Source organism: Papaver somniferum, chromosome 8 (genome assembly GCF_003573695.1).
Source record: "Papaver somniferum cultivar HN1 chromosome 8, ASM357369v1, whole genome shotgun sequence".
In the NCBI taxonomy this organism is placed as follows: Eukaryota; Viridiplantae; Streptophyta; class Magnoliopsida; order Ranunculales; family Papaveraceae; genus Papaver; species Papaver somniferum.
The window spans coordinates 18,342,953-18,363,646 of record NC_039365.1 but is presented as its reverse complement, the minus strand read 5'-3'; the positions used below and the strand labels follow the sequence as shown (position 1 = coordinate 18,363,646).

The following is a 20,694-nucleotide window of genomic DNA, read 5'->3' as shown; positions in this document are numbered from 1 at the left end:
ATACAGTTGGTCAAATTTGTTGCTTGTATTAGTCTGAGAACTGAAGACTTCATGTGTGGGACAAAATCTGGTACTACATTACTACTAGTCTTATACATCTCACGACTGACATGTCCATTTGCAGCTGTGAAATGGAGAGCTGTCTAGTCGGCTAGTATAACCTGAAAACAAACATAAGGTTTCAAGTATTAGGCCTCAAATACCGTAAGTACCAATAACCGTACAGACATCTACCTAAATAGAAAGTAACCTAAACCAAATGGAAATCTTAGTTAGTAAACTCGCATTGCTACTGTCGAGTAGGAGTGTTTGCAGAACTTCCCAATGCACGGCTTCACAGATGCATCAATGCCGTCTTCGACACAGTCAAACAAAAATATCCAGTCACTAATTGATTAGATTCAGGAACAATTGTGTAAGACGAGATCTAAATACTTATGTCCTCAATCTAGACCAAGTGGTTGTAAAGGATAATTCGATATTACACATGCCCTAGCTAGCACTGAAAGTTGAATATCAGATAAATTTGGCCAACCCCTCACCCAAAAATCGAGTATTTGGAGCAAGTGGTTGTCAAGAGATGTTGATAAATAAATTTGGAGCAATTGAACTAAAGAGTTTAGAGTTGGAAAATAACTATAATACTGATGCATTGGTAATTCCGCGCATAATGTTATAGACAACCAATGTAATTTACAGTGGCATAATCAAGAGCTACATATTAAAGAAACTTCAGAAAAAAGAGTAAAGTTGATAACTTTACCTGTCCACAGAAATTCCTGGAATTGACATCTGCTCCCTTTTCAAGCAACAATGCTACAAATCAAAACAAAATGAAGTGGAGAATTAAGATTTAGCTAAACCAGGATTGAATTCTAATAACTAAATCTCCATCTCTATCTGCACTTACTAATTTCTCTCCTGATGCTGAACACCCAAATGAATTCCCATCTCTTTCTCTCTAGAATACTGGGAACCCAGGAAGACGAGTTAGAAGAAAAGAAACAAGAAGACCCAAATCTGAAAAACAATCAAATTTGTGCGGGGTGGTGTGTTTATTTGGAACCAGTGATTATTAGGTTAACTGAGAGTGACATTGTTCGTTTCAAACAAGAGACGAAATTTGAAATTTAATAAAGAAATTGGCGGAATTTGTTAGGAGAAAAGAGCCATGACATTTTAATTGGGGGCATAAATATTAAAAGGGGCATGACATTTTATTTGTAACCAAAAATTTCAGGGGCGTATTAATCCGATCGTGAATATATTGTTTTATTCTTGATTAATATTCTTTTTTTTTTCAAACAACGACCCTTCATAGACATTAACGACAGTTTTGAGTCGTCACTGAATAAATTCCAATACCATGACGACTCTAAATTGTCGTACATTTCCGCTATTAACGACGAAGATAACGACTCTTTTAAGAGACCAACGACTGTCTGTAACGATACTTCTAAAACGTTAACGACTATTTAAAGTCGTCATACACGTAATCAAAACAATAACGACTCTGATAGACACATTTTTATGTCCGATTTGTCTCGATTCTATATATTGTTAGGGCTCATTTTTGTACTTATTATGGTGTTTTATTTATTTGTAGGTATTTTTGGCCAATAAACATTTTTGGAAAAAATTGGCTCGAAAAGTTGTCGGAAAGCACCGGAGGACACTTTCTATTCGGACCCCCAGTTTGGATAAGGGGCACCCCTAGGACACCCCTTAAGGCAGCTGCTAAAGGCACCCCTACTCTGGATAGGGGGGGCCCTTTCTTCACAAATTCAAATTTCAAATTTGGCGGTAAAACAAACCAGCATGCATGCAGATTAGGGTTCGCATTCTTGGGAAGATTTAAGGAGATTCAATCTCGGATTTTTGTTGGGATGGACTTCCTAGAGCATAACAGGGTCGGTATATGTGATTAGATCGAATGAATTAGGTTAGATCGACCGGGAGAAGGAAACATAGGTGTTGTGGTCACGGGTTGCTGTCGGAGTATTTTTCGACAATTCAGAGAGATTAAAGGATAGAAAAGCTTCCCCAACATTCGTAGTTATCTAATAAAGAGTTTGGAAGTATTGGGAGAGGTCAAAATACGCGTGAAGAGAGTTTGGTAGAAAGAAAATTCCGAAACTTGTTGTGGAGATAAATCAAGATTTTGGGGGAGATTTAATCGAGCTGTGGCCTATAAAAGAAGAGGGGATAAGTCATATAAGGGTACGAAACCTTAGGAGAAGTTTAGAGGAGAATAGAAAGCTCCAGAGATCGAGTTGCAGGAAAAATACAATATTCTGCTGCTGTTGCTGAAGAGGAAGAACACGAAGAACATTTACACCCAATAGCAGTCGTTATATTACTATATCAGATCACTATCGTTGTTTAACAGTCTTAAAATCCTGTAGCAGTGACGTTTGTAACACACTTACGGCGTTGCGAATCTCTGTGTTATCTATTGAGCCAGAAACAATTATTTTGAGATCATGATTAATATGAGGAGCTAAACCCCATTGCTGAGGCGATAGAGGAAGCTATTTTTCCAACAAAAAGCGGTACAATCTACTGTATTTAATTTATTGCAATTATTATTATGATTATTTGCCTTGCACTATTATTGAATATGATTTTTATTTGAGTGATTGTGATATATTTTGATGGAGTATGCTTAGTTTATAGACTCTTGATGCTTCATACTTGGTATTTACAATTATTACTTTTGAAAATCTATTAGTTGCAATATTTTAGAATCAAATTAAACGAGAAAATTGCATGAATATAAATATTTGGACCAAATCACTTTGAACTTGGAAAATAGTGGAATCTTAGCCTCAGTGTTCTTTTAATATTGATACCAACTTTGTCAGTGTTTGTTATAATTATTAGTGAGTTTTCTATTTAGTTTTGAATTTAAGCCTAAAGTTATCCTTCACAAATTCGAGAATCGAATCACTTTTTACCACTATCTACAAATCTCATCAGACTCTTCCAAAGGGTCGTCGGGGAATTGATTATGTTTATGACGACTCAAAACTGTCGTACATTTCCGCCATTAGTGAATCTTCGACAGTTTAGAGTCGTCACTGAAACAGTCGAAACATTAACAACTGTTTAGGATCGTCGCTGAAATTTTTTTATACCATGACGACTTTTCATACAGATCTGGGCAAAAAAAATATCACTCAAAAAACTGCAGACAAAAAATCTGGAAAAAAAAAAAAGAAGAATTAAACTCTAATTAAATAAAATTATCACTAATTAATTAAGATTATCACTAATTATTTAGGAACATTTCAGCCATTTTAGAAAATAATTATAAGGGATGACCTAAATTAGGATGGGATGACCTTTTTTATCCTCTAGTGCAGGCCCCCATTTAATTGTTATGGCCCCAATTAAACCAGGAAAAAGAAGTGTGGGTGGCTGGGGAGTGCGGAGTGGAGTAAATATGAAAAGCAAGGAAAATGTTCCGTTGTACTCAAAGTTTTGTCTTTGTATCGTGCCTTGGGGTGGCATAAATGGTTGTCACATGTGGCTGACTAAATAAGCAATAGACAAGAATAATCGATAAAAGTTACTTACTGTAACAGTTAATGTAAAATTTAACTAAACTACAAAATCTCTTATCCGTCATAGTGACGTTAGATTCTTCTCAAGATCTTCTCAGATGCAATTTAGTGATTTTCAAAGATTCCTGGAACCCCTGCTCAACCATTAACAGTTTACTAAAGTTATTCATTGTTCTTCTTACCAATTTGTGTTTCTCCGTTACTAGATTCAAAAGTGAATACATTCAGAAAACTAAATCCAACATTACTAGCATTCAAAATACCAAATACAGCATTCAAAGTACCAAGAAAAACTTCAAACATATCCCAACCCCGACTGCATTTCTTACAGAACTACATTTCGATGCATGTTATCCAATTTACAATTACATATCCCAGTACCAAGACATCACTGATTTAAACAAACATCTACCCACCATTATCAACTTCACAAAAAGCAATATCATTACATGTTACCCAAAAAAAGAAGCAAAAATTTCACTTACCAAAACCTGTCGAAAAGCAAGCACCACCAAAAAACTGTTTACCAGCACCATTAGAAAAATTCAAAAGACAAGGAGTAAGCATAGAGGCGGCCATTTTGGAAAAAACTTGTTAATCATAATCAAACTTTTTTCAAAGTCTGAAAACCTGGCTTCCCTATATACTCCAGAAGAGAACTTTAATAGTCCTCATCATCGTAACTCCAGTCTTCCTCATCCTCTTCATATCGTTCATTGCAGCTGCTACCCGATGAAGCAGGGGATGTATCACTATCTCCTGATGATGAACTTTCATCATCTTCTTCATCACTGGACGCTTCAGGAAGTTCCTCATCAGAATCGCTGGATTGAGCAACTTGAGGGTGAATTATCACAGGATCTCTCTTCTCAACCCTGGGTTCTCCTTCTTGCATGGTCCTGGAAAATATCTTGGGATTGGCTCTCTCAAACTCAAAACGCCTTCGTAATTTCAAATCAAGAACCGACAAAAGTATTTGTATCGTTAATAATTAGCATACTTGTTTATTAAATTACTACTCCCTCCGTTTCTTTTTAATAGGCTGGTTTCTATAAATAAATGTTTCAAAAAATAGGCTGGTTTCCTAATTGGGAAAGTCAAATGTTACTTTAATTTTCTGGCTGCACTTTTCTCTTAACTTCTTTTGATGACAAGTGTCATGTGGACCATCTCACTTTACTTATTTTGTTGACATGTGTCATGGGGACAATTTCACTTCACTTCTTTTATTGACAAGTGTCATGAGGACCACTTTCAATGATTAGTTCTCTTAATTTCCTTAAATTTCTCTAAAAATAAAACTGGCCTGTTAAAAAGAAACAGAGGGAGTAATAGTTTATAAATGTTTTGAATCTTGAATGGAAATACTGTTCTGAAATTTGAGTTATATTTTGGAAAACCTATAGACTATGAGCCTCCATTCTTCAGAGGCTGCTCAGAACAAGAAGTTAACCATCCATGGTTGAAGAACCCTCTCAAAATGGAAATCAGAAATGTTAACAGCAAACATTTCGTACTAGCTCTCAAGGTAAATTGGTAACACCGAATTGTGCAAGAGTGAAAGCTGAGGTTTAGGTTTTTTTGATCTTTCAAGTTCAATTTGAGTGATCAAGTTTGAAGTGCGCAGGTCAAAAGCATCCTGGATCCATGTCAAGATGAAAACAATGACATGTAAGATGATGAGGAAATCAGCTTGGGTGTTGATTCAACACCAACAACTGATCCTTCAGATTCAGATAGCGAGGTACAGTTATAGCGTAACTTATTTTTCATGTCACGGCCTCTATTTTCATTCAAATTGTTGGGAAATATGGTTGAAGCTCGAGAATAGAATTTGAAAAACTCTGAAAATGTTTTGTCAGATGAGTCATTTAGCAAATGATGATGACGGGTACATTGTAGCTCCTGTAGGTAATTATCTCCCCTTTCAGCCTTTTTTTCATCCCTGTCCTCTTCCATTTCATTTTCGCCACTTTAAAACCTAATACTTGTGATGACAGATAAAGCCTGATCACGTGAAAACAATAGCATGGCGGATCAAGAAGGTAGATTAGATGTTTTGAATGATTAACAACAAAGGCGTAATATTATAGTGGCTTAACTTTAGCCAAAATCCACCTTGAGTTAATGGTTTAAATCTATTACAGATGATACACATGATGCAGAAGAGGACGAACATCAGTTAAAACGTGTAAGAGACTGGATTAGCTCTAGCCACATTGACAATATTGAACTGACTGATGTTCTCTCTAGCTTCCCGGACATATCAGTGGTAAGTCGTACAATCAACTCATCTAAGTGCACTATGTGGTTGCTAAGTTAGAAAATGTCATATTAAGTGACTTTATGGAGTCAGATTTGCAGTGAGAAAGCGAAAGTTGTGGCACCTTTAGCCACAACTTTGACAATTGTAGCAAATCGTAGTCATACTTAACAATCTTGATTTATAGTACAATTGTGCGAGAGAAAGATTGAATTACATAAATTATAAGAAAGGATTACAATGGTTTATATATACAACGATTACCAAAAATAGAGAATAGAAAGGCCTAGAGTACAAGCTAATAAGGAAACATATAATACGCCTTCATGAGTATATATGCTGGAGAATAATACGGCTTCATGAGTATATATGCTGGAGAATAATACGCCATGATGAGGATATATGCTGGAGCATAATACGGCTTCATGAGTGTATATGCTGGAGAATAATACGCCATGATGAGGATATATATGCTGGAGAATAATATTCGCTAACACCCCCTTTCAAACTCACGATGATAAAGCATTAATCATCGAGAGTTTGTCAACTAGAAAACGAAAGCGCGCAACGGAATGTGATTTTCTGAAGAAGTCTGCAACCTTCATGGTGGAAGGCACGTATGGAAGAGAAATTGTACCGTGCAAAAAATGGTGTTGAATGAAATGGCAATCAACTTCAATGTGCTTGGTACGTTCGTGAAATACAGAGTTACGAGCAATGTATATGGAAGATGTGTTATCACAGTTTATTGGTGTTGGACTTGATATAACAACACCCATATCTCCAACTAACCAACGTAGCCAAATAACTTCCGCAGTAGTGTCTGCCATAGCACGATATTCAGCTTCCGTTGATGAACGAGAAGGAATATATTGTTTCTTACTCCTGCAAGAAATAAGAGAATCACCAAGGAAGACACAATAACCGGTAGTAGATTTTCGATCACCATGATCACCAGCCCATCCAGCATCAGAGAGACATTCGTCGAGCAAGAAGAAGGAAACAATAAACTATGATACTGAGTTCCTCTAAGGTACCTCAATATACGCATAATTGCTTCCCAGTGCACAGTAGTAGGAGAAGAAACAAATTGACTGACTATATGAACAACATATGCAATATCGGGCCGGGTAATAGTGAGATAAACAAGACTGCCAACAATAGTACGGTACAATGTGGGATCAGCTAAATGCATACCATCTGAACATGTGTAGCGGGCATTGGTTTCTATAGGAGTTTCAACAATTCTTGTATATGATATACAAGCCTTTTTAAGAATATCTGCCACATATTTGGACTGAGAAAGTAGGTAACCTTTTGAAGAACTAGCAACCTCGATGCCTAAAAAATAACGTAAGGGTCTCAAATCCTTCATTTCAAATTGATAACATAATTGTTGTTTGAGATGTTCAATGCCTACCAAATCATCCCCTGTAATTATCATATCGTCAACATAAAGCAATAACAGTATACGACCAGCGGAACTATTACGAACAAATAACGCCGAATCATACGCACTAGATTGAGAACCAAGAGTAGCGACAACACTAGATAATTTTTTGAACCATGCTCGGGGTGCTTGTTTGAGTCCATATAAAGCTTTTCGGAGTCTACAAACTTCTCCTTGTTTGTGTGGAGCACCGCGAGGAGGAACCATATAAACTTCTTCGGAAAGATCCCCATTTAGAAAAGCATTTTTCACATCCATTTGAGATAATTTCCATTTTCGTATAGATGCCACTGCAATAAGAGTACGAACGGAAGTCATTTTTGCCACGGGAGAAAAAGTCTCATCATAGTCATTTTTATATTCTTGGGTGAAACCTTTCGCTACAAGGCGAGCTTTGTAGCGCTCAATAGAGCCGTCTGACTTGGTCTTGATCTTGTATACCCATCTAGAGCCTACTGCATGTTTTCCTGGTGGGAGACGAATCAATTCCCATGTTCCTATTTTGAATAATGCGGAAAGTTCTTCATCCATAGCTTGCTGCCACAGTGGGTCACAAACAGCCTCCTTATAGGAGGTAGGTTCATGTAGAGAATGAATAGAAGCGAGAAAGCAAGAGAACTGAGTGGAATAACACGAAAGACCAAAATCACTATGAGAATAACCAAACCTATTTGGAGGATTACGTTGTCGCGAAGGATAACGAGGAGGGACAGGATCACCAATCTCGGAAGACGACGAGGACACGGCTGTAGAAGAAGAAGGGGAATGGGTGTTATCTGCCGAATATTGTTCGTTCCTGTAAGCATCGGTAGAAAAAGTAGAGGAAAGAATATTTAACGATAAATCAGAAGTAGGATTTTCTATGTCACCAAAAGGATCAATATGCAACAGATCAGATTCTTTAACTTTATGCGGATTAGATGGAATGAAAAAGAATGGAATATGCTCGAGGAATACTACATGACTAGAGATATACAATTTTGAGTACTAGGGTCATAACAACGATAACCTTTTTGACTATCACCATATCCAAGAAATACACAAAGAGCAGATTCAGATGCTAATTTGGAAGTAATTTCACGATGAGGTTTTAGAACAAAGCAGGCACAACCAAAGACTTTTAGAGATGAATAATTAGGTGTTTTGCAATACAAACGTTCGAAGGGAGAAATACCATCAGTAAGGATAGTTGGTATACGATTAATGACATAATTTGTCGTCAGAACGGCTTCTCCCCAAAATGAAGAAGGGACATGAGAAGATAATAAGAGAGAGCGAGCAGTTTCTAAAAGGTTCCTATGTTTACGTTCAGCCACTCCATTCTGTTCCGGTGTATCAGTACAAGATGTTTGATATACCGTCCCATCAGAGGAAAGAAGTGCAAGAAACTCATTCTTTTTGTATTCACCAGCTAAATCACAACGAAAGCATTTTATGACGACAGAAAATTGAGTTTTTATCATGTTACGAAAGGACTGGTAAATACCAAAGAATTCATGTCGTTGCTTCATAAGAAAAATCCAACAATAGCGAGAATAATCATCAATAAAACAAACATAATATTTAGAGCCACCTTTTGTGGGAATGGATATAGGTCCCCAAACATCAGAATGGACTAAATCAAAGACAGCAGTAGAGACGGAAGTGCTTTTATTGAAAGGTAAGGAAGAAAATTTTGCAAGCTTACAACCACTACAATCAGAAATGTTGTGAGATTTTAGTTGTCTGAGATGACCAGTAGATGCTAAATATTTAAGACGAGAACCAGAAATATGTCCTAAACGATTATGCCATAAGAAAAAAGAACTTGAATTAGAATTCAAATGAAAAGAGGATAAATCAACGGAAGATGCTGCTGTATCAGGTAGATGAAGCTCCTTCAAAACATACAACCCCCCTTTTCTATGACCTATCCCAATCAGCTTCCTCGACTGTGGATTCTGCACATAACACGAAGTTGGAGTAAAGTGAATATAATAGCCAGAATCAGATAACTGACTTATAGAAATTAAGTTCATAGTCAACTGAGGAGTACAATAAACATCATAAAGAGATAAATGAGGAGTTTTAATTGAACCACTACCAACAAGAGAAAGATTTGTACCGTCGGCGGTCTTAACAGTTTGAGAAAATGAAATAGGGGACAAAGAAGTGAAATAAGATATATCTTTAGTCATATGATGAGAGGCTCCAGAGTCAAATATCCAAGTAGATTGAGATATACCTGGTGTCGCAGAAGTAGACAAACCTACAGATGGAGACAACGTTGTGGTCATGGCATGCGATTGTTGGGACGCGAGAAGCTTTTGTAGCTGCTCAATAAGAGAAGATGCGGCTTGGCCATCAGTTACAGGCGAAGTAGCAGCTGCAGTATGTGGCGTTTTGAAGAAACTTCCTTGCTGTTGTTTCTTCAAAAGTATAGGACACTGGGATTTCCAGTGACCCTTTTTCTTGCAGAATACTAGATTTTCTGTAATACTCAAACTCTATTTATATGAGTTTATGGAATAATAATAATTAAGGATTGATTAACCTCCGACAAGTACGTAGATCAACAGGTTCAGTTAAGGCTAATTGATCCCAATAACTAGTCATTAAAGAGTAAAATTTCTGGATATCTTTATCCCCCTGTCTGGCATCCCTAATATCACTCTCTAATTTGTACTGTTTGGCAAAATTCGATTGCGAAAATAACTTTGTCAAATAATCCCAAACTTCTTTACAGGTTTCGAATTTTGCCAAATGCATGCCAATATTTAAATCAACGGAATTGTTAATCCAAGTGATTATTTTAGCATTGTTACGATTCCAAGTAACAATCAAGGTATTATAATTTGCATCAGTAAGATTAATAGGTTTAGTAATATCACCAGAAACATATCCCTGAACATCTTTTCCAAGCAAAAAATTTTTCATAACATATGCCCAATATATGTAGTTGCCACCATTTAAACGAACATTAATCGATTGCAGAGAATCATCTTTTTCATTAGACATCATCACAAATAGCACTTAACCAAAAGATAGAAAGAAAAGAGTACCTCTATCGACACCAACAACCAACTGACGTTACTCACAATGCTGACACAGAGACGATATTAAAGAAGAAATACACGAGAGTAACTTCAAAGCAACATTTTACTATTTCTGACAAACTTTCTCAACTCCTAAAAGAATGAACTCACAACACAGGCTCTGATGCCATGTGCAAGAGAAAGATTGAATTACATAAATTATAAGAAAGGATTACAATGGTTTATATATACAGCGATTACCAAAAATAGAGAATAGAAAGGCCTAGAATACAAGCTAATAAGGAAACATATAATACGCCTTCATGAGTATATATGCTGGAGAATAATATGGCTTCATGAGTATATATGCTGGAGAATAATACGCCATGATGAGGATATATGCTGGAGCATAATATTCATGAGTATATATGCTGGAGAATAATATGCCATTATGAGGATATATGCTGGAGAATAATACGCCATTATGAGGATATATGCTGGAGCATAATATTCGCTAACAACAATAACAGAGCCGTAAACGAACACTGTTCTTATTGGGATTGTTCCAGTGATTAGGCAATGTTAGTTCTGTCTGATTCTCCAGTAATTTGGTTGGTGTGAAGGACTAATTTAAGAATTTCAATTTGTTCTTGTTTTGCAGGCTCTGACTGAAGGTGAGCAAAGAACTTGAATCCGTATGTACAGTTGAAGCATTGGCAGAAAGCAGTTTTCTTTCAATTTCAGAACATTAATTCTTTTTATTTCCCCAGAAATCATGGATAAACTTGTAAACCAAAATATACTGTCAAGAACGGGAAAGGATTCTTACTCCATCAGCAAGATGAAGGTTAATTCTCTTTCAGTTCATATTTGCCTTCAATATCTTATTGTCATGGTCATCATGTGATCACTAAGCAAACTACCTCCCAATCAGGCAATTGTCGTGAAGGAAGAGATACAAGTAAACCAAGTTGATGAGAAAGTTCAGCGAGGGAATGATGAAGACTACTTGTACTTGAAGGTGAGTTGGCTTTCTGTGTAAATAGAAGGTACCTCATCATAGTAACTTAGTAGTTTATCTATCAAGCTAGATAAGGCATACCATCCCCCTTAGTCCTTCTACTATGATGTCTAATCTTATTGTATTTCAAATGTAGGCTCTTTATCATGTCCTTCCACTGGATTATGTTACAATATCTAAACTTCAAAGTAAGCTGGAAGGAGAGGCAAATCAGGCAACTGCGCGTGAACTGCTCGATAAGATGGCTTGTGATGGATATGTGGAAGCCAAGAACAAACCAAGATTAGGTAACATAATCAACTTTTTGAACCAAGATTACTCAGTTTTCTCAATTAAGCATGTGAGTGTAAAGTAAGTACTGAGAATGCAAGTTTCACTATGATAATCGTATGTACTTTTCCCCAGGTAAACGTGTCATTCGATCCGAATTAACTGACAAGAAGCTATTTGAGGTCAAGAATGTTTTGGAGATCAAGTTATCGGTAATAATGAGTCATATTGCAGTTTTGCTTTGTTCTTGATTCTGTGGTTGAATTAAACATTTCATAACATATTTTCTTGAATTAAACAGGCGATGGAGATAAGTGAACCTCAAAACATATCAACCTGCGGTGGTCTCCACTCTGTTGGTTCTGATCTTACTAGAACTCGAGAAAGATCAGTTGATACTCAGCAGAATGGGTCGTCTAGAATTCAGGAGCAACTTGGAAACAACACACCCATTCGTGGAAATGAGGTTTAACTCCTTCTCTGCCTGCTTCCTGTTTTGATTATATATTATAGCTCTTCTAGTGCAGACACCTTTCTAACTTTGTGTCCTATGTTTTGATATGCATCCTGCAGCGTCAAGGGAGAGTGGTATACCAGGGATCGATAAGCGAAATGGTATGGATGGGAGAGGATTCAGTAACTGTCGTGAGGGTGATAATACCTTCTGTAGTCGTCCCAGTCAGGAAAAGCGCTCCAGGAAAACTAGCACGGTATGTATTCTATCCTAATCTAACAAATCCTCATTATTTAGCACATTACTTTCCAACTTGAATTTCCCTGGCTTTAACTTGTAAGGTCTTTACTAGACAATCGTGTTAACTAATTAAAATTATATTAAGCCTGATTCCTTTTTCTGTTTCATTTCTATAATCATACTTAATTCAGTTGTAATGGTGGTTGCAGGTGAAAGAGCCCAAATCTCAAGGTGGTGGCGCGTTGTAGTAATAGATTATTGAAATAAAAAAAGAGGAATAGCACAAAGTTCTGGTGAATAAAAATGACCTGATAACTAAGTTGTATATCTGCTTACAGTTCAGAACCTTTGTTGTTAATGTAATACATACATTAGATATCTCTGTCTAATTGCCTGTTTAAGTAAATGAAATGTTTGGCCGCTTAGTAAGTGAAGATGTAAATCTGTTTGAAACCCCTGGGTTGGTGTCAGCTTACAAAATCAGCTAGACAAGTGGCACCCATTTGCAGCTGAACTTGTGATAGCTGAGTTTTTTCTTAAGATGGTTGTCTAGAAATGTAGCATTCAATTTGTAGCTGAATGGTCTAAATGAAGCTTGGCTGGAAGCGTTGTCTATCAGAAGTTCTGAATTTGATGTCATACTTTTCATTAATGAATTACAAGCCTAACAAGCTCTAGACTTCGCCTGTCTTAATTAGTTTAACTTTCTATCATATACCACAGTAGGCCTTGACAGTTGATTCAGCTTTTTGACCTTCTTCTGTTAAGTAGAAGTTGATCAAATCCATTTGACAAAATGGCTTAAACTTCAATGGGTGCTCGTCATCAACCAACTCGGACGGAACCTCTACCAACTTTTGGCTGTTCCCAAACAATCCGATGGAGTATCTCATATCATCTTCTTCAATAACAACTCGATGTATAGGGCATCTCAATCTATCATTGCTCCACGCCTTCAATTAAACATAGACATGCATACTTAATTTATATACGACCAGAATGAAAAATTATCAATTAAAATTGTAACTTACGTACCAAGAAGGCGTCTCCCGTCATGACTATGAAGGAAGCAGGCGACTGTTTAACTCTAATCCAACCACCATTCTTCGTCTCTATTTCCAATCCGTCAACGTGGTTTTGATGAAGTACAGAGATAAATGAGTTATCCGTATGAAGATAAACTGAGTTGTTGACGTCCGCTTGAGGTTTACGATATCTCATAACCTTGAAGAGGTAATTCATTGAATCCATATGCGATTCATAGTGCTGCTCTACTCCATAGTTCTCGAAAATCATTCTTGTCACAATTTGGTTCAACTCCGTCACTCTCTTTGCGAAGGTATGCACGGCTTCACTACTCCATGAAAATGATATTCTCAAGAAATTAACCGCATCTACATGTTCTAGTAATGAAATTATACGCGGATTTATTTCACATTTGTAATAAAATCTCTAAGCAAATGAAGCGTATGTATAAGAGAAACTGAGTAGTATAAAGAAATCAAAACATACCTTAAGCTATGATTCCCCTCCGGCCACATGAGATTAGTGAAGTTACAAACTTGATCAAGAACGTGTGCATCATCAATACCAATGTTTTCAAAAAGTGGTCTAACCGAGGCTTCTCGATTAAAATAACCATGGTAAGGCTTATTAGAAGTATTTAACATCTTCGTCTCTAACGGTAGATCCAACACTTCCTCCGCTGCGGAAAACATCTCATTATGAAGCTTCAATGAAACCTTATTATCATACATGGCCTCGAAACACCCATACTCTTCCAATGCTTTACAAACTTGGGTTCGAATGCTAAGCCAATATTCAGTTCCAGGGTTCAATACATTATCTTTAGTGAAATCTATAACTGGAAGCTGCTTATTGTTGAAAGATGCCATTAATTCTCAAACGTCAATGGATCGAGCAAGGGGTTGAAGAAGAGAGAGCAAATGTACTGCTATGCAATAATACTAACTTACTCTAATATTAAACAACCAGTCATGTGCTGCATGACTGGCTGTGATTGGCTGTTTCTGACGCTCCCCTGGCATTGATTCCGTTGATGAGTGGGAACAAGTAAATTTTCCAGTATTTTATTCAGGACTGGCTTAGGACATAGGAAAAAAAAAAAGTCAACAACATTTTGTTATCTTCATTGAGCGTGAGAGATGGATGTTAAGAGTGGAATTCCGTGTCTTGATTTCAGCAAGAATTTGGAGGAAGGAAATGAAGGATGGGTGAATTTATGTGTCAAGGTGAGAGAAGCTTGCGAAGAGTATGGATGTTTTCATGTGATCATGGCAAACAATAAACTTCCTAGGAAGCTATGCGATGATATGTCAATGGGGTTGAAGGATTAATTTGATCTTCCTCATGAGAAAAAACTGAAAAATTCGAATCCTGATTTTTATTATGGTTACCAAGGAAAATATGAAGCCCTTCCTTTGTACGAGACCTTTGGCATCCCGAATGTATCTTCACCCGATGCAACTCAAGCCTTTACTGACCTTCTGTGGCCTTGTGTATACATATATCTCACCATCAGACACGTGTATATAGAAAAATACGTGGAAAGCAGGCAGGCCAAGACATCAAAATACGATGTACTACGGAATACCAAATAAACCCCAAGGAGTTACTTTACCTCATCCCAAAAGAAGCTAAGATCAAAGGTGGAGAGAAAGTTAGCTGACACGGACGTGACAGGGGCAGAAGACACTTGTCTGACACGAGCATGCATCTCAACCACCCTCATTAAACACTCTGAGCAGTATACGTGTCGATCAATCCGTGGGACGAGCGAGGATGTCTCTGCGTGATCAAGTGGCAAACGCAGACATCTGTGTGATGGACACAAGACACTAGAAGATAAGGTTCCAACGGCCTTCAGAGATGGGTCTCACACTCTAACCCTATAAATACCCCTTCTCCACCAAGAGGAAAGGGGATCGGGGGAAAAACAGGAAGGAAATGAGAGAGAAAGATTACGAGTGTAAGTTAATCCTTTAGAAGGGAAAATACATGTAAACCGAAAAGTCATTCGACTACTCTTGTAACCGTGAAGAACATAGTGAAACAACAAACCCCGTGGACGTAGGCCTTAGTGCTGAACCACGTAAACCTCGGTCTTGTTTACATTTCAACACTTTATATCTGTCTAACCCCGTGGATCTTTACTTGTACGTTTTGTTTTCTTTGTGTTTATCTATATCCCGTGCGCAAACACTCTGCATGGAGTTGTTGGATGAGGCTGTGATAAACCCGAAGGTTTTGAGCCAAGGAATCAACACTAAGATATCATCATCACAAATTATTCTATATTATGATGATTGGTTGTGAGCATTCCGATGCCTTCGTGATCAGTGTGTTCACAATTTGGCGCTAGAAACAGGGACTTCGTCCCGGTAAAAGATTTATCTTGTCCTGTGATTTCGTCTTAAACTGGCATATGATTGCTCTGATTTATTAGCTCGGACCGAATAGATCGTTTGTTAACTTCATTATATTCAAAAACGCACCCATTATCTTAGATAAGATTTATTGTTTTGATCCATGGATTTACGTTTTTCTTTCGCAAACTAACCCGATTTCGCAAACTAACCCGATTCACGCGGATATTCCCGTTTTTCGCTATTTGAAATTCCCTTATGCAGAAAGAACGGATTGTGAGTAAGGAAGGCGAGTTTCTGCGAGATCTCATTGTCGACAAAAGGACCCGTGATGGAAAAAACGCAGGAAGCAGGAAAATCCAAAGCTTTCTCAAAGGAAACACCCAGGACAACCCCGGTCATCACCCGAAGCAAGCAGAAAGGAGACAAAGCTAAAATGACCAGTCAAAGGCAAGATACTGCGGAAATCACTTCACCTATGAATGCTAATTCAGTTGCAGCCGCGGCTTTCAGAGCAGCGGCGACAAAGTACGGTGCGGCTGCGGTAGTCCCGAAGGCTGCAGAGGCTAGCAAAACTTGCGCTATGAATCAACTTCATCAACCAAGAGAAAGGGTGGATGAATCCAGAACATTCCAACCCGTGCACCTTCCAACTTTCGGAATGCCACCAACAAATGATCAAAATCAAACCATACCGGCGGCTCTAGCACCGCAGAGGGGCACTCACCCCGATTTGGAAATGTCAGCGACCGAGGCTGAACCTCTGCCACCGTTAGTACAGACCGTAGAGGAAGGAGGCACCATGGCCGTAGTGGCACGAGCTGGGACTCCCAATCAAGGGTCCAACCAATCACATCGACTGATGGCTGAGCTTGAAGAATTGAAGAAGAGACAGCAGGTTTACGCAGATGCTGTAGCCCTGTTGGCCAGAGAAAATCAAGATTTAAAGGAGCGGATTGCTCTAAGCACGAAGACCAGCCAACAACTTGATGAAGCAAATTCCAAAGCACCAGAGCCAAACCGAGACCGTAGAGTCGTCATAGTAGTTAATGGAGACGCGACTAGGGGAAGTAGCGTATCCGACCCGGATTATGACGACGAAGAATCAGACGGTAACGAGCAGAAGAACTTAGGGCACCACCGCGCAATGGAAGAGATACGAGATGAGATGATGGCCGATATCAGGCAATTAAAAAATAGACAAGGCGGGGGGAGGTTAGAAGAGGTCATGAGAGAAGCTAACTCTACGCCTTTAACTCATCGCTTGGCCAACACCCCTATTCCACTAAAATGCCCTGTCCCAACGTTCGAATGCTATGACGGATCCAGCGACCCTGCTGCACATATTCGGTATTACAACCGTGTCTTAGCTAGATGGGGTCAGAACGACGCCGTACTCTGCAGATACTTCCCGTCAAGCCTGAAGGGATCGGCATTATCATGGTTTGATAATCTGCCACCAGACTCCATCCACTCATACGACCAACTCGCAGAGAAATTCTTAAGAACATACATGTATAACAAGACTGTAAACACCGGAATGGATAAGCTCTTTTCACTAGCGATTGGCTACAAGGAAACCACGAGGGAATACACTAACAGATGGCACAAGATCTTCCAAGCCATTGGGAGCGTGGACCCAGTGGTAAGCATCAATTGCTACAAATGGGGATTAGACCGAATGAGTCCCCTATTTGTTGAGATTCATGGAAGCGTGCCTAAGACAGAGGGAGATCTTCGAATAATTATCGAAAAGCACGCTCGACTTGAAGAAATTCAACGGGAAAACCCGAGGGCATATCCGCAGAGATCTCACCGCACCAATTCAGCGGAACAAACCAATGGGGCCAAAAGGAGTTGCTCATTGGAGAGACCTCACGAAGATAGGAAGGAACGAAGGGATGAACGAAGAACAGGTGACCGAAAATTCGAAGATCAAGTTTACACGAAACTCAACGCTAGCTATGCTCGTATCCTACGAGAGATCAAAGGGAGGGAAAACCTGGAATGGCCATGGTCTAAGGGAAAGCAGCCCCCGAGATCCGAGAAGTCCAAAGATTACTGTGAATATCATTGTTTTAACGGACACCAAACCGAAAAGTGCAAGAACCTTAAAATAATGATCCAAAAATTAATTGATGCGGGAGAGCTCAAACATTACGTACGAAAGGATATTACCGAGGATAGATCCAAGCGAACCAAACTAAGGGTGCACATGGTACGGTTCGGCTCGGTTCTTTCCGAGACTGAGTACCTGTACCTCCCTAGTCTCGGTTCCAAAATTTTGAACCGGTACCTGTACCTTATACCTCGGTTCCGGTACCATTCGGTACATGTACGGTACCAGGTACGGTTCCGGTACCAATCGGTACCTGTTTTTCAGATTAAAACAATTTGAGTACAGAATTATATATACCTTAAACTCATCCATGTGTTACAACAATTTCAAAATGTTTATACTCCAGTCCAGTGTAAAACTATAAAAATGATGCTCCAACTTTTTACAAGACGGAAAAAGTATTATGAGATTGATTTAAAACTCTCAGCTGATTTTGTTTTACCTGATTGCTGAGATATGAGCTGCCACCACCAGCTACGTTACCGGAGACCGTGACGATAGTATCTCCTACGTAATTGTCATGATCGACTGGCACAACATCCATAGCTTTGATTTCAACTTGGTTGGATTGACTTTAGCAGTTGTCAATCGGGACCCAAGTTTTGCTTTATCGATATCTTGGCAATTTGTAATGATGCTAGCTGCTAGCATCATCTTTGTAGGAATAAATAAGATCACCATGTGAACTAAAATATGTATTGTAATAATCTCTCACGTAAGCTTCCGTTCTACGACGAAGAACCTCCCTCGGACTATGTTTATGAAAGCCCGTCTGGGAAGCTGTAGTAGTAACCATTGAACTCCTCTTCAGTTGCATCGAAGCCATCTTAAAAAGTACATGTTTCACCTGTTGTAACACATGGATGAGTTTAGGGGTAGTAGGTTATCGGTAGTAAATCCAATGGTTAGAATTATTCGGTACATTCGGTCCGGGACGGTACGGGACTAAGGAAGGACCGTGTACCTGTACCTGCTTAGTCCCGGTTGCTATTTTTTGGACCGGTACCTGTACCCCCTTCCTCGGTTCGGTACAAAACCAGGTACGGTTCCACCGGTTCCGGGACGGTACGTCGGTCCGGCTCGGTTCCTGTGCACCCTTAAACCAAACCAGTCCAACTTCCGGAAGGAAACCGCACAATCAACACCATCTCGTGTTCCGAAGCCACCGGGACCTCACTTACAGCACAGATAGGAAAGAGGTTACGGAAGCAATTCGAAGACCGCTGCGAATTGTATAAGGTCGATGGGATAGAGGTGGACTAGCACGAAGAGTGGATGGAATCTCCTATCATCTTCGATGCCGAAGATATCTAATAAGATATGGAAGACCATAACGATCCCTTGGTCCTAACACTACCAGTAGCTGGATTTAACCTCAAAAAGATCCTCATAGACGGGGGAAGCTCCGTAAACGTCCTATTTTACGATGCATTCAAACGGATGAAGCTCCATGATGAACAGTTAATGACCTCTTATTACACCATCTACGGATTCAATGGAACACCCACGAAGCCCTTGGGAGACATCATATTGCAGGTCGACGCAGGGCCCATGAAACTAGAAACCCGATTCAGTGTGGTGGACACCCCATCTCCCTACAACGCCATCATTGGACGAAAATGGATACATAAACTCAAAGGAGTTGCGGCAACGTACCACCAATATCTTAGATTCCCAACACCTGAAGGAGTAATGGAAATCAAGGGAGATCGGGTCACTACGAGAGAGTGCCAGGCCACTCAGGATCATATCAACAACGAGCAAGAAGAGCAGCGAAAAATCCGAAGAGTAAAAAATAAAGAAACCACGAAAGAGAAGGCCATAGACCTGTTCCTCAAGGAAACTACAGGGAAGGGCTTGACGAAAGATGATAATGTCCTAAGCACAGAGACAAGTACTTCAACAACCAGCGAAGAACAGAAACACGCTAAATAGCAATTAAAGAACGTCCCAGTCCTTGGAAATCTGAAGCATGTGTTCACACCAGTGGAGCCCGTAAAAGAAATCAACATAGGAACGGAAGAAAGCCCGAAGATGATCAAAATAGGGACCATAATGGACGAAGGAAGGGAAGATTCTTTGACCAAATTACTTAAGGAATACGCGGATGTGTTCGCCTGGAAGCTAGGAGATATGTCGGGGATTGACCCAAAAGTAATCCAACACGAGCTACGCATCAAACTGGGCACACCCCCGTTCAGGCAGAAAATACGAAAAGTAGCTCCATAGTATCATGAGGCAGTAGAAACAGAACTTCGGAAACTACTAGACGCAGGATTTATCAAGGAAGTCAAATACCCTACCTGGATCTCCAACATGGTCATTGTTCCTAAGAAAAATGGAGGGGTTAGAATATGCATCGACTTTACTAATCTCAACAAGGCATGTCCAAAGGACAGCTATCCCCTGCCGAGCATAGATCAGCTGGTAGAAGCAGTAGAAGGATATGAAGAACTGTCATTCATGGATGGACATTCTGGCTACAAACAAGTGGCCCTGGCAGAAGAAGATCAGCCACACACAGCGTTCTACACCCCACATGGCCTTTATTGCTACACTAGAATGCCCTTCGGACTTCGAAACGCAGGGGCAACCTACCAAAGAATGGTTGATGCTATCTTCAAGCCATGGATTGGAGGAACCTTAGAAGTCTACGTTGACGACATGCTCGTCAAAAGCAAGCTGCGCAAAGATTACCACCAGGATCTGAGAAATATCTTCGAAGCAATGAGAAAACATCACATGAAAGTGAATCCGGAGAAATGTACTTTCGGTGTCACCTCGGGGAAATTCCTCGGGTATCTGGTAACAAAAAGGGGCATCGAGGTAGACCCAGCAAAGATTCAGGCCATAGTAGAGATGTCGTCCCCGAAGAATTTAAGGGAAGTACAGAAACTCAATGGATCCATAG

General features: G+C 39.3%; 2 protein-coding genes across 2 annotated transcripts; one reads left to right on the top strand and one right to left on the bottom strand.

Annotated features, from left to right (window-relative positions):
• Window positions 1–5,595: 5,595 nt before the first annotated feature.
• Window positions 5,596–12,707, top strand: LOC113305202 (meiosis-specific protein ASY1-like). The gene is made up of 10 exons (XM_026554287.1): window positions 5,596–5,611; window positions 5,714–5,838; window positions 10,955–10,967; window positions 11,064–11,140; window positions 11,228–11,314; window positions 11,451–11,601; window positions 11,720–11,796; window positions 11,886–12,050; window positions 12,158–12,294; window positions 12,488–12,707. The coding sequence occupies exons 1-10, from the start codon at window positions 5,596–5,598 to the stop codon at window positions 12,489–12,491; spliced, it is 852 nt and encodes a 283-aa protein (XP_026410072.1). The 3' UTR covers window positions 12,492–12,707.
• Window positions 12,708–12,988: 281 nt separating this feature from the next.
• Window positions 12,989–14,173, bottom strand: LOC113305201 (probable inactive 2-oxoglutarate-dependent dioxygenase AOP2). Its single transcript, XM_026554286.1, has 3 exons — window positions 13,791–14,173; window positions 13,314–13,632; window positions 12,989–13,231 (listed from the first exon to the last, which is right to left on the bottom strand). The coding sequence occupies exons 1-3, from the start codon at window positions 14,171–14,173 to the stop codon at window positions 12,989–12,991; spliced, it is 945 nt and encodes a 314-aa protein (XP_026410071.1).
• Between the last annotated feature and the right edge of the window lie 6,521 nt (window positions 14,174–20,694).

Coding starts and splice junctions, on each gene's coding strand:
- LOC113305201 (XM_026554286.1), bottom strand. CDS start 14,173: ATGGCATCTTTCAACAATAAGCAGCTTCCAGTTATAGATTTCACTAAA. Junction 13,633..13,790: donor GAGGGGAATCATAGCTTAAG/GTATGTTTTGAT, acceptor TTCATGGAGTAG/TGAAGCCGTGCATACCTTCG. Junction 13,232..13,313: donor TGACGGGAGACGCCTTCTTG/GTACGTAAGTTA, acceptor GTTTAATTGAAG/GCGTGGAGCAATGATAGATT.
- LOC113305202 (XM_026554287.1), top strand. Junction 11,141..11,227: donor ACTCCATCAGCAAGATGAAG/GTTAATTCTCTT, acceptor CCTCCCAATCAG/GCAATTGTCGTGAAGGAAGA. Junction 11,602..11,719: donor CAAGAACAAACCAAGATTAG/GTAACATAATCA, acceptor ACTTTTCCCCAG/GTAAACGTGTCATTCGATCC.